The sequence below is a fragment of the Xiphias gladius genome, chromosome 1, assembly GCF_016859285.1.
Source record: "Xiphias gladius isolate SHS-SW01 ecotype Sanya breed wild chromosome 1, ASM1685928v1, whole genome shotgun sequence".
Classification (NCBI taxonomy): domain Eukaryota; kingdom Metazoa; phylum Chordata; class Actinopteri; order Istiophoriformes; family Xiphiidae; genus Xiphias; species Xiphias gladius.
This window is the reverse complement of record NC_053400.1, coordinates 20,896,737-20,911,403: the sequence shown is the minus strand read 5'-3', so window position 1 is coordinate 20,911,403 and position 14,667 is coordinate 20,896,737. Positions and strand designations below refer to the sequence as shown.

At 40.3% G+C, this 14,667-nt stretch overlaps 1 protein-coding gene across 1 annotated transcript in view; it reads left to right on the top strand.

Moving 5' to 3' along the window:
• sox6 (SRY-box transcription factor 6) overlaps positions 1-14,667 on the top strand; it is a 137,269-nt gene that overhangs the window by 34,197 nt on the left and 88,405 nt on the right. Inside the window, exon 4 of the mRNA XM_040137349.1 lies at positions 12,464-12,704. Coding sequence (XP_039993283.1) covers positions 12,464-12,704 — 241 coding nt within the window. The remainder of the gene's footprint in view (positions 1-12,463; positions 12,705-14,667) is intronic.

Below are 14,667 nucleotides of genomic sequence, written 5' to 3'. Positions count from 1 at the left end.
GAACAGCTAAAGAGATTAAACACTCTCATGTAAGATGAGGACCATTCTGTTAGATGTCCCCTTTCACACAGCTGTTGTCAAGCAATTACTTCAGTCACCTTTTGAAAACAGGAATTTTAGGGCCACATAGTACCGTCTACGCAAGAAAAAAGGGATGATGGTGACAGTGTGGAATATTGAGCAATTATTGAAAATACCCTCTGACGCACACTCTCCAGGACCAGGCTAGGAGTGTGTTGAGGAAAACAAGATATATATTTTTTCCCTGGATTTTTTAGTACTTGCCCTTATTTGTTAGTAAGCGTTATAAGCTATAAATATAAATATAAATAAGTAAGTAAGAGTTAACTCTACACCACTTTACAGTATTGACAACACAACAAAAGTAACAAGTAATAGATGATTATTTAAGAAACTAAATGGTAACTTTAATGAGTTGATGACTTTCATATGTGAATATAAAGAGACTGAAACATTTTTTTAAAAATCATTTTTTTGTAAATGTCCACACAGCTTCCCAGCAGGAAGTTCAAAGCTCTTTCACCTCCATCAAGTTTTACCTCCTAACTGCATTACAGAGACATGTTTTGGAGCTTGTTATATTGCCGATGTGAAGTACCCCCATTTTTTCCTGTGTTTATTGTTACTGGTTTCTGTACTATATGCACAGTTTAAATCTTATTTTTCCTGCCGCTCTTCCTCTCCTTCACTCACTCTCACTAGCGTCTCTACACGCCATGTCTGACATACTCTCCCTGAGAGCTAAGCCTTTCAATTTAGATTTCAATTATCATGTTAGTTTTGTGATTAGACTTTAGTCCTCCAGGAATCAGACCTCTCTGCTCCACTCTATTCCACTTCCCCTGCAATCACATCCCATCTGATGAATTGCGCATATAATTACGGAAGTTATTGAATATGCAGATCACTGCTGACTCTTGGTGTGTGGTTGATAATGCATCAACTCTAACCGTATCAAACAAGGGTCTCTGATAAAAACCCACTCTGATAATAACAGAGGGCCAATGCATGCTATTAGTCAGAGATAACAGACACCACAAAGGCTGAGACTCAATTAAAACAGAGCCACGCTATAATCTCTGTGACCCAGTGAGTGTTTGTGTGTGCGTGCCCCTAAACAACACTCAGCCCAGTGAAGGGACTTGGCCCTGGGCACAGTCGGCTCTATCATTACAGCCAGCACAGCAGAGACCAGTCAGAGCAGCCTGCCGGCCAGTGCACAAGGTGTTTATGAATCAGCCAACATGAGGTATTTCCTCCATGTTACAGTACGTTGCTACCATCATCTTACACCCTGTCCCATGATGCAATCCCTTAGAGCTTTTCAAGAGAGGGGAGTGAAGCACTTTACAGGCACACCCACAGGAGGAGGATGTGGGAAATTCTGAAACTTTTGATAGCTTTTAGAGAGCTTCCTTAAAACCTGGCTCGCAAGCAAAGAGAAAAAGGTCTCTCATGCTATAATTTTTTGCATTTTGCTGTCAAAATACTTGCTCTTCAACAGGTCCAAAACCAATACTGCTTTTTTTCCCACATAAAGCTAGTCTTACAGGGTTTCTCAGCTAAAGTTTCACACACAATTGAGAATACAGGGAAACGGAAGAAACTGGGTCCTGTATTTTTAGTTGTGCTGTAGTGATGTAGCTGCCATTTATAGCTGAAATGCCAGGCTGATGCTGGACGGCTGCCCTGCTGACACCAGAGGACGGTTTAGAGACTGCACAAACTCTGCACAACACGACCTCCAATACACAGACCTGCAAACAAAGCAGGTACAAAGGGTTGCTTTTCAAATCTTCACGTCAACTAGTATGTGTAAAGTAAGACACACAGACTACATATTTCATTTATTAAGTAATAGACATCATTAAAATTTGCAAATAAAATGTAGATGAATTTGATGCTGAACTATTTAATTATGAAGATAGGTATATACAGGGATAGGGATAGGGATATTTTTATACTTGAGGATTTGTGACACATGGTGACGCATTCTGCAGCCATCTAATATGTGACCCCAAAGGACAAAAAACACACAGAAGAATGCCCTCCGAACTGACATACAATGCAAATATCAAAACACAAACATTATAAATGTTTAGCAAGAAAACAAACATGGGGGATTGGAGTGACATAGCAGCAGGAAAGATACTGAAGCATTCCTTTGTGCTTTCACTCATACGTGTTTTGGTATTTGCGAAATTTCTGTCCTTAGTCTTTGCGTTTTCACTCTGTGACCTCGTTTTTTTCTTAGGCACTACCTGATATTTGCGGTGAATCATGCCATATATTTTGCACACACATATACTGTATGCACATATGGATATGATTTTACATATGTTGGCGCAAAGGTGTGTGCATTATAGCATCCATTAAGATACTGTTGGGGCCTTTTCAACCACACCCAAGTAGTCGATGAGCTCATGCGTAACACCTTCTGCCTCTTGCCACCTTTCTCCTGGTTGGCCATTACTTTTTGCCTGGTAGTCTATCTAAGTGTCAAGAATTACACATTCTGTAAATTGTGTTGATGATGGTCTGGTTAACGAAACGTTCACCATTATTTCACATCTTTTCACCTTATGTCTCTTTTTGGATTTGAAATAAATTTATCATTTTTCTGCATCTGAAGAGGTTCTCCCAATTTTTTTTTTTTGTATGTTTGTTAGTTTTTTTTTGTCAGAACGCAGGCCTTTTTTCTATAATGATGGCACCAATTCACCTCGGCTACCCACACCTGACAACACTTCCTGGTAAGCGTGGAGTCAAGAGCAAACACCTTTTTCACATTGTTAATTTAGGCATACACCTTACTCGCTGTATTTGGTATATTCATAAGCAGTACATTTAAAAAATTTCCCTTTAAATGTGTTCATAGCCATTGAACTGACAATCCTTAAATTAGCCTTAAACAGAAATAAAACAAAAACATTACTGAATTGGTATGTTGTGGAACTCTTTTGTTGCCCCACCTCCTGTGGTCACAGTGGCAGGTATTATAGAATCATGGCTGTTGCTGGATCTTTTTCACCGTCAAGGCTGCCAGTTGTAATGAAACTCAGAGCGGGCTTTTAGCACATGGCACTGTGGTACTTTACCAGGTTTCATGTATATTATTAGGTTAATAGGATTGAACATGTTTACACCAACTGTAGCTTAACAGGAGGTCAAAAGGGTGACTTAAACTTTGTTAAGGGGCTTACATAGGAGCCCAAATAGCATTATAGTGGCTGACTAATGGGCCTAGACATAAGAAAATACAGAAGTTATGGACTGCACTTGTGTTCAATGTTAAATGCCTTAGCAGTCCGTAGAGAAAAAAAAAAAAAACTAAAGGGCATGGTTTACCCAAGTGGCCAATGGGATTTGATTGCCCTTTGCTGTAAGGAGTGTGTTGCAAGTGCAATGACCTTTGTCAACTTCCAGCCATTGTTTTCAGATTGGTTACACACTCTACAGGCTGTGAAAGACACATCTGCTACCTTCAGTTCAGTGGAGAGTAGATAGACAGTTGGAGTTGAGGGTTAGGTATGTAGGTGTATGTGTGTGTTGGTTGGTGGGGTCCTCAGCTACTCTGTTGTGCAGTTCAGCTACAGGCTCTATCCCCTTATCAAATATTTGTCTGGCCTTCACTCCCTGTTTGCATTTCATTCTGTTTGCTTTGTTTACTGAAATCTATCTCGGGCAGATCGATAAAGTTTCCAGAAAGTTGTTTTCAGATTTGTTTTTTTGTTTGTTTTGGTTACATAATGTCCTTGTTCATTTATCTAGGTGTGTTTCTGCGTGTAAATTTCACAAATTGTATTTTTTTTTATTGTATATAAAATTCATGTTGATAGATACTTGAAGCTTATATGGATATTTCCCCATTATTTAAGGTTGCTAGCATTTTGAAATGTCACAGCAGGAATTGTTGTTTGATACCATAAGAATATAGAACATCAGTCAGCTTCAGTTTTAATCTTCAAATATAAAACCATATTTTTTCAAAGTGTTTTTGATTGATTCCTTGATTTAGATCCAAAGGTTGGTCATAAAAGTTTTGGGACAAAGGGTCTCTTTGTGTGAATGGGGCCCCATCTGAAATGGAGGAGTAGTTTGAGATTACTAGATTATTTCCTACTAGCCCAGTGAGTGAGGCGAGGCAAGGCAAGCCGCAGCCCTGCATCGTGCTGTGCTGAGGCTAAGCATAATGAGTGTGGTGGCAGGGAACCACAACAGAGCCGGGGCAGTGGCTGCCTGGGAACCAGAGGCCCATGGCCCACCGCCAAACACACACACAAATCCTGCCGCACACTTGTGGCTTTTTAAGAAAGCAATTTAGTTAATGATTTCATTTGAAGCACTGTCATGATGCATGTGTCTTTTGAGCAAGCTAGCAAAAGAATAAAAGAGAAATTAATACAGAGGAAAAGGTATCAATAAACAGAAGCTTCCCCTGACAACCACAGAGAAAAATAACATGCAACCGAGTGTAATTTGGCATTTGTTGTGAGCACAGCACAAAAATCACTTGGATAATTAGATTGTGGTAGGTACTGCGTATCACTTGTGGCTCCTGCGTCTTTTTATGCATTGCTCTGGACAAATGCAGAGAAGGGCTGAAGCACAGTATGAGTGGTCAGACACATAGTTATCAGCAGACTCCTGAAGCATGTTTTGTTTCAGTCAGCATCTAATCCACTACAGTGCCCGCTTCCCTGGAGTGGAAAAACACCACGTTTTTCTGTTCAACCATGTCTGTCAGCTCTCTGATTTTATTAGGCCTATGTTTCACGTTCATTTACTCAGGTTTTCTCAGTGCTGGCCCATGAATGAAACCGTCTTAGCATTGCTAAAACAGCAGCTTGTACATGTCTTCCATGAATCAAATTTTTGGGGCAATTACTCAGATCAGTGGCTGGGGTTTCTGGTTTTGCTCTTCAGATCTAATTTTTCTCTAGTCTCTCTCTTTTTTTGTATCAGCTGTCAATCACTCGTGGTAACTTTTAACCACCTCCAAACAGAGCTAGGTGCCAGCCATTCATTTAGTCCTCCACTTATGCTCGGCTTCTCCCCATCTAACCTGTCAGAATGACACACACTGTTGACCATGCTTTCTATTCAGCACTGGCAAATTAATTGGTTTCAGTGGTTTAAATCTGCAATCAATGTCAGTTTCCCAACCTAATAAGCCTTAATCATAAATCTTTGAGGTGTGGCTTGCCTGACCCCTATTCATCATGGCTCTGCTAGATGGCCTCATCTGGGTGGAGCAAATGAACTATCCCGTTTTGATTTCCCAATTTACGTGTCACATGAAATGTGGCTACTCTCTCCTCTCCCAAATTCTATCCTAGCTCTTCTTCTCACAGTCCTTGAAAAAATTCATATGGGCCCAAAGACAAAGAGGGAAAAGAAGTCCAGTTGTCAGTAGGGGAGACACATTTGTGTACCTTCCCTTGTGTGAGAGTGCTCAATGAATACCATTAATTTATTCAGAAAGAGAAAAATAATACCAGAAAAGAAAAAAAACGTTAAGAAGTTGAATAGGATATAACTGTAGCTAATGAAGTGTTGTTCTCCCAGCCCGCAGAATAAGAATAGAGCAGCTTAATTACAACAGTGTTGAGGGAACAAAACTGCTTTTCTTTTCTGTAGACATTGCGAATTTGCCAATTTGGTGACCAGGACTTGTGAAGCATTCTACATTAGGAAAAAAGAAACAAACAAGGATAGTGACGGAGAAAGTGGGCCACTGTCTTTTGACATTCCAGATGTCCAAACCAACGGCAGTTGTACCAACCCCAGTTCTGCTAGGCACTGAAGTTGCCAATGATTACCTCATGAAGGCCAAGACCAAAGACTGAGGCCCATACTTTTCCTGCCATACAGTACAATAACCCCACCCCACCCCCACTTTCATAAACCATTCATAGTCACCAATACTCATGCTTTTCCTTCCTGCTCCCAACAAAATTGCGCCTTCAAATTCTATTTTCCTTGAGTATTTGGACAAAAGTCTGACATTGTGGTGCTTTTTAATTTTTTGCTCAAAGGCCTTGCTTTCTTCTTTTTAAATTCCCCTCTCTTTTGAAATTTCTATGCTCCCTATAGACTTATTGTGCCTCTCTTTGGTAACTTGGGATGTGTCCCCTCACTTTTGTTGGGCACCCCGAAGCTAGCTACTCATCTCACTTTTCTGGCAACTGTGAGAGATGTTACACTCGATTTGTTGAAGTGCAGCCATTTGCTGCAAACTCTCCAGTGCACAGAAGAAGTTATCTTTATAAATGACAGAATGGACCTGGCCTGAATAGCGCTTTGTTTACTGTTTTACAAAAAGGGGGCCCCACTCTATATTTCATCTGTCACCGTTGCTTTTCTTTCCTTCAACAATGCTCAATTGTTTCCATGAAAATTTCAGGTTCCATGAACAGGAGAATTCTGTATTATTATGTTCCTGCCAAATTCCGATCTCTGTTTTCCTTCTCCTGCTCACAAAGGACTCATAACTTACTGTCAACTATGAGGCAAGCCACAAAGCTCTACTGTTGCTCAGCAAATAGGGTTGTGTTGGTTGATGGCTTGACTCGCTGTGAGGTTTGCTTAAGTGCAGCAGCAGCAACAGAGGGCTCTTTGGGATCTCCATACCCCAGTAGGCCAAGAGAAAAAGAGAAAGTAAAAGAAAGAAAGAAAGGCATAAAACAACAAGTAGCTTTTTTGTCTTAGTATTTTTTCCTCTCAGGCAGGGAAACAGTTTGGCCGGTGAAGGAGACTGCTGAAGTTGTTGTCCCACTACTGTTAGTGTCTTCCGGTGTGTGTGTTTCTCTAAGTGTCTGACTCACAACATCCAGTAGGCTCCTCTTCTAGTGGGCAATTTTTGTTAAAGAATGATGCGAGTCCAGAGAAAAAGGCCAGTAGTGAATTTTTTGGATGGCCATCCTTCATTTGCGAAGGCATACGCATGAGTGAACTTGCGTGTATCCTGGGGAACTGAGAGGCTGTTATGCCATCCAGCTTTGAGCTTGTGTCCTGGGATCAGGAAAAGGGCCAATGGCACAGGGGACCAAAGGAGGAGGAGGAGCAGAGGGAGGAGGAGGTAGAGGAGGAGGGGGAAATGAGGGATTCAGTGTGTGATTGCTCATCGACCCTTCCTGAGTAGACAGACTGGGACACTTAAGCACTCTCACACCTGCATCTGCCTTTGCCCTGCGTGGGGGGCAAGGACACCAACCATGCTGCCATGGCAGCTGCACAAGTGTTTAAAGTGAGATACAAGGCAGTTTCTCTCGTCACATATTATTGCAAATAATTTACCCTGCAAAGTAATTATCAATGCTCTGCTCAATATGTAAAGTGTGCACTTCAGGTGGCTTGCTTAATTTGCTCTGGGCGACTATCATTTGAGTGTGGATTTTAGCTGTGGTAACTGTCGCAGTTTCTAATAGAGAAGGCACTAGGAGAGAGTGTGAAGTACCGCCGTAATTGAGTTGACTTTCTGCAGGGGAAGGTCAACAATAATGGAGGAACAATTTAAACAAATTCATTTAGTCAACTCTCCAGTCACTTTACAGTAGGTTACCTTGTTGGAAAATCTGTATTTTCCCAACCATTTACTATATTTTAATATAATTATCTGTAATTACTTTGTCAGCTGAGGTTTAAGAAATTTAAATCAATTAGTGTATCACTGACTCAAAATGACTGGTAAAAAAGAAAAAAAAATTGGTGGAACAATCCTTTTTTTCTGATGTACCTGTTTTAAGTCTGCAGGATTTATACAACAGACAAACATGTATGTGTGTTCACTCTCTGTGTCTAAGCATGTGCGTCTCTGTGTGTGTGTGAGTGTGAAAAAGAGACTAACTGTGTTCAGTATACAGCCCGTATTACGAGTTGATTATGTATCCAGAAACCTGGCTGCTGCACAGCATGGCACAATCACAATGGAGGGTGATAATTTAATTGTGCTAAACGGTGGATTCCGTGTCAGTGCTCCTCCAGCTGGGAGCTGTCAGGTAGTAATATCTCATTATGGCAGGTGAAGAACCCAGAGGAACCCTACCACGACACCTGTTAGAACAGGAGGAACCCCTGAAGGGAAACACACAGATGATTTTCTCTCTCCGACTTTCTCTCTCTCACGCACACATCCATACACACACGGTTTAAAGCCCCCAAACTATTTTCTTTACCTACTTCCACCTCACTTTAAAAGATTACAACCGACGATAAAATTTACTTCAAAGGTTATTGCCATTGTTGGAAATTGATTTAATTAAGCAAACTCTGTTTTTTTCTGTAACAGAATGACAGAATAGAGCAGTCATAGCACCTTTGTTAATTGGCTCTATAATTGTTATGACAACTGTTCTTTTTTATGCTGGGAGATAGATGACATATGCATAAAGACAAAACATGAATATACATTTAATTCAAAGAATTAACATGTTTTGCAATCTTGTATTTGTATTTGTGTCTTATTCTAAACATAAATTAATTTAAAACTCTTCTGTAGATGAAGTCATTTTGTGTAAGTTTGTATGTCTGCTTATAAGTCCCTATTCGTGCATGCTTTGCATGAGCATACGGCATTACACATGGAAAGTTAAGAAAGTTGTCATTGCCCGCTTTCCCATCCCATTTTTAAAAAACTGCCTTTTGTTTTAATAATTTATATGATTTTCTCTCCTTTGTCTGCTGATAACTTGTGAACGAAGAGGGTGTAATATTCTCCCCCGTTGAAACTTAAGATCAAGACTTGAAGGTGCAAGACGTCAGCAGTGAGACAAGTGGGCATGTGGGTGGGATAGGGTGGTGGGGGAGATGGTGTGGAGTTACATATCACTATTGTCTATAAAAGGTAAACAGTGTGACAGAGCAGATACAGTGGGTGAAAGTCAGTCAGACCCTTTTATGATGAAAGAGGAAATGGGATAGCCGAGGACACATGGTCCCACAGTCACAAGACCCCTAAGATGAGCAGTGCACAACACTCCTCTAATACTAACCAATTAAGCAGAGGTTGTTTTGCACGATGATGAAACATTATCGCAGGGAACAATTCATGACTCAAAGCATTCCAGGCCATATGAGCCCACGGCTGGAGAACTTAAGTCTTAATCCTTCAAATGTGTGCAATATTGTCAGCTATATATAGAACAGTTCTCTTTTCTAACTGACCCTCCCTCATCTCTGCCTCAAGTCTTCAAAGTCACTGGGGCTTTGTCTTTGAGAAAGTAGGCAGGAACTTCATGCACTTATTGATTACTTTGGTTTGTCAGTTGTCCATTGTTATTGTGTAATCAAGCATGAGGGAGGGCGGCTTGTCAAGGATTTATGAGCTACCTCTTCAGTTCACCATATTTTCACTGTTTAGTATGTGAAAGCACATTTTGGGCTTATTTTCCAGAGAAACTGCTTCAATTATTAATGTGAGTAAAGTTATTTCAACAGCCCCAGAATACACTGTAGTTGTACAAACAGGGCTGTTTTGCTGATTTTATTTTGTGAGGACAGAGGCCAGGGCTGTAAACAGTGTTATTCTATCAGAAAATATGATCACATTCTACACGCATTGGTAGTAACCACATTAATCTGGTTTCTGTTCTTATTTTGCTCCTCGTCAAATGTATTTTTTTTGTGTCTATGCTGATCTATTGCACACAAACCCCTTTAGATCTCAGCGCCGTCTGATCCCTGCTCAGAATATGAGGAATAAAATACCGTATGGTTGCCCTCAGATATAGTCAGAGAATTATTGCCGCACTTCTCCTTTTCCCTTTCAATAATATGAGGTAGTATTGTATGGGGCTTGTCAGAGGAGGGGGTGGGGCAGAGGGGGTTCTCCGCACTCCTTAGCTGCCTGAGCGAAGCCCTCCCAGCGCCGCTAATAAATTATTAACTCCTGCTGACAAATACTGTTATTGAGCCTGCCGCTGATCTGTTGCATTCTTTAACAAGATTGCTGTAGACATATGTTAGAAGAGGATGGAGTCTCCATCGGTCCCTCTTTCCTTTTCTTTCCCTCTATCCCTTTCTTTCACTCATGCCTCAGCAGTTTGACTGATGGCTGGAGACCAAAGTAAAAGTGCCTGAGAGACTGAATATTTTAGTGGTAAAATAATACCACTTGATTTATTGTGTAATACAAAAGTAGTGCTTTGTTTCACTCTCACACTCCATTGAGGACGAGGCGCTTGTTGCACTCGAGGCTTGAGCTTTTTGGTGCATGAATAAAAAATACATCACAATCTATGTTCTCAACCTGTGTTTACCACACACGCACCCCTCCCCTTCCAACCCACAAACCCCACTTCTGCTATGCTTTGAACTTTGCTCTGACTTTTGATTTTCAATTAACAGTGCCCAATTTTGAGATCACTTTTATTTGATATAATTACATGAAACAATTTAATGGCTGATTACAATTGAGGGCTGAGTCCCACTAAAGACACATATGGCAACACTTCCAGGCACAGAGGCTAAAAGACAGAAGGACTGGCTGACAAACAGGTGGACAGACATGCAGTCAGGCACGGGTCTCATAGTCCTGCCCTGCCACCTACCTTACTTACTGGGTTTGTTTTATACAGCTGCTGAGACACATGAGATTAATTTAGGCAACCATTGTTTAGGTCAGCCGTCACTGCCCAGCCTGATCTGGGACTATATGCCTGTGTGTGTGTGTGACTGAGAGTCAGAGAGAGTATGGTAAGGCATAGAGGCAGTTGTATTTTGATATAATGTTTTATCCTTTTCTAATTTGTTGTATTTTCCTTATTATCATCTTTTAAATGTTGCTTTTTGCCTTTTGTATTGCACTTCAAGTTGCATTTGTTTTTTAAAGGTGCTATACAAATAAAATGGCCTAGAATATCCACAGACAATAACAATTCAACAGTTTGTGTACATGGACAATACGTAATAGTAAGACCAAGAACTAGACCTTGTTCATAAAATCCTTTCTCAAATGGAAGATATCTTTGCCTATCTCTCAGTGGTCATCTTTCAGCAGAAAGTGCAAGGACACAACCGCACCACAGTTTGCCTCAACCTTGAGAGCCCCCCCCCACCCCACACACACACACACACACACACACACACACACACACACACACACACACACACACACCCAAGGCAAGCAGCGGGTGCAACTACAGTGCTGTCACACTGACCCCTGCGGATAGAGCAGGAGAACGGGGCAGGTAGTGATCAGTGATGAAATGTACTACAGGTAGTACCCTGATCATTTTGTCACGTAGAAACAGACCCATTACTTCACACCCTCAATTTGTCTTTCTTCTTCCTATCTCACAAACTCGTAAATACACATAAATACACTCATCCTCTAGATAAGACAGAGCCCTAAGAAGTCAAATTCTAGTTTCAATGGTCAATTTCCTGTGGTTGAGAAAAATAAGCAGAACAGCAGCTCTAGGAAAAGCAGATTAGGAGTTAAATATGCTCCAGCTCCTTCTCTCCACTTCAGATCAGTAGGAAGGCCATATTATCCCATTTTTAATTTAATACCAAATGCATAATTAGATTTGCTGGCACAGTGTTTAATTTCATTCATTGTAGCAAACAGCATGAGTGCAGCCTCATTAATTGTGAGAGAAAGCAGAATTGGTTTTAGAAATTTTGCACCAAAAAGAATTGGGTTGTAAAAGGGGAAAACAAATGAAATTAGAATTAACATGAGTTTCTTTTGCACCTGATATGTCAAGTACACTCTTCACTGTAATATTCATGAAAGCATCTGACAGATATGTAAATTTAGTCTTCTACTGTTAGCTTTTGATTTTTAAGCTGCTTAAGTAGGATTTATTGGCCTGGGCGATCACTGTCACGCCAAAATGTTAATCATTTCCTAATTTGACGAGTGAAGAAGACAAGGCTGGTTTTTGTTTGTATTTGTTTGCTGTGTACTGAAATCAACTCACACAAGGAAAATGATAAAATGCTCGAGGGATAAAACCAAGTCAAATCAACATGAGAGATAAAAGAAATTACTCAAGTAGTTTAGAAATAAAAAAAAGAATATTATCACAGTAAAAAGCAACCTTGCTTTAAATCTCTGTGTACAAGGAGTTAACATATTTGTGAGGTTTTTTTTTACTTTTTATCTGGATAAAACTAACTGAGTAACTGTCTTGGGGTTCTAGCCCTAGATCAAGCTGCTTTAAACAAATGATTAGGGACCCCGCTGCCTATTCCAAACTTCACAGGCCAAAGCAACTACAGACTACAGTCAGGTGGAGCATTCAGTCCATTCAGCATTATCTACTCAGGTGCACCACTTATAATTCCAGTTACAGCCATGCACTATCACTTGAATGGACTATCCAGTCGTGCATGAAATAGTCAAGGAAACAGCATTCCTTGTCATGTATTGTTGATGATCCTCATACGATATCATTTCTTTTTCTTGACTCTATTTCCTTTTCTTTCTTCACAGCAGAGTCATGTCTTCCAAGCAAGCCACGTCTCCTTTCGCCTCCGTGGTTGATGGGGATGATGCCATGAGTCAGGAGCACTTGTCTTGGGAGAAAGAGGAGAGTGCCGAGGCCCATGGCACACCGCAGCTGCCCCTACACAGTCTGCTCCATGGAAAAGCCCATCCCGATGAAATGCAGCCACTCAGCAGCGTTCCGCCAGAGAGCGACTGGGACAGCCTGGTCTCAGCCCAACAGCGTATGGTGAGACAATTAAACATACTACATAGTATATACAAAAAAAAAATATTTAAAAAAAAATTGATCCCCTGCTGATGCCGGATAACCACTTATACCAAATATTTCAAAAGTCTGTTACATTTCCACAAAAATTCTTTGTGCAGGTGAAAGTGAAATAAGGACCATATTATTTTTGCACATTTTAGCCCATTTCCTACAGGTCGCGTATACATATTAGGGCGGACAATTTACTAATGCCTAATGTAAAGCTTTAGACTTTTCATTGTATTTTTCCGCTTTGCAGGCAGCCATTTCAGAAATCATTTTACAGAATTCACAGTGGGCATCATGTTGGGCTTTTTTTTGCTAGTTTAAGTCACATTACAAGATATATTACAATTGGATTGGTAGTACCATTGAGAGTGAATAACACAGTATACCATACAAAATCCATTTGACAAACCAAAAATTTCAAGTCAAAAGATTCTTCAACTCCAAATCACTATGAATCTCCATTCAACACAACAGACTGAAATTACGACCCTGGGTTGAATTAAATTTAAAGACAAGTAATAGACGTAAAGTACTCAGGTATCTCTTAAGATTCCCCGAATGTCTTCCAATGAAAGTAAATGCATAAATGATGAAGTAAATTTTTCTTTTAAACAAAACCTCATAAACAGAACAATTTAAAACCTATAAGTGTGCACTTATGTCTTACTGTCCTCCCTTGGGTACTCAAGATCCAGGCTCAGCAGGCACTCATTGTTCCTGGCTTGTACAAAGAAGTCCAGCCAATACTCTATCCTTAGTTCCAGACCCATAGTTTCCTGCTGCTGTGAAACCTCAGGGATTCTGGGGTCAGATAGGCAGCTCTGCCAAACACTAAACCATCAGCTATTATTAGGTTAAACAGAGGACCTCTAATTCTCCCTATAATAATGAGACATAAAATTGCATCTTGACCGATGGAAGGGAATGTAGCTTAATGTTCTTCCGTTAGCTTGCATTCTTTTTGTTATGAAAGAAACATGTCTTGTCCTTGCTGCACGTGTGTTCTTGTATATATGCTACATCTGAAGCCAGACCCCAGACGCTGTACATTCTAAGCGTGGATCTGCTTTGATGTGAGCAGAGTGAAGAAGAGCTCAGGCACTTGTGGGCTATAGACATGGGAGGCAGGTGGTCGTCTGTGACAGAAGGGTCTGAGGTAAAGAAACCCAGAGGGCCTCTGAAGTAGCTCTGCAGTTGGCCACTGAGACCCTTAACACCCCAGCGCTGCAGCACGACACACACACAGACAGACACATGAATAGGCTCTGCAGCAGACTGCTCCTCATGATGCTGGGATGTGACAGTGTAGGTAATTGAGGAGCCAAGGATTGCTCAGGTGTCATCTTCATCCGTGGCACATTACGGAATGTCAGTAAGAGGATTTTAGGAAGTTTTAAAAACACAGCAAAAGTTTATAAATGCTTACCAGTACAACCAATATTTAATCAAATTTACAAATACCATAATACTACTAATAATAATTTATACAGTACTGCTGTAAAGTAGTGTGTACAAAGTGCCTTACAAAAATAGCAACAAAATGTCAGTGACAAAAAGTCAAGTCATATCCATCTTAAATGATTGAAACATATGAAAAAACAAACAAAGAAATCTTCACCAAGAAAAAAAATTGGGAAAAAACTGATTCGATGAAACTATAATAGTAAATGCAGTTGTAATTTTTGTTTTATGTTTCATATGAATCTTTGGAGAAAAAAAGTTGAGTGATTGATGAGTCATAGAAAGTATACGAGGAAAGTATAGGTCAAAATGTGATCTCTTAAGGCAGCTCTTTTACTGAGGTACTCAAGGCTAGCAGCCATCAAACTAACCGTAAGAAAGATGAGGTTTATACAACTAAGAAAACAATTAAAGGAGTTTGATATGAGTACGTCACATCATAAATGGGTGAATGATGATGAATGTATGAGCA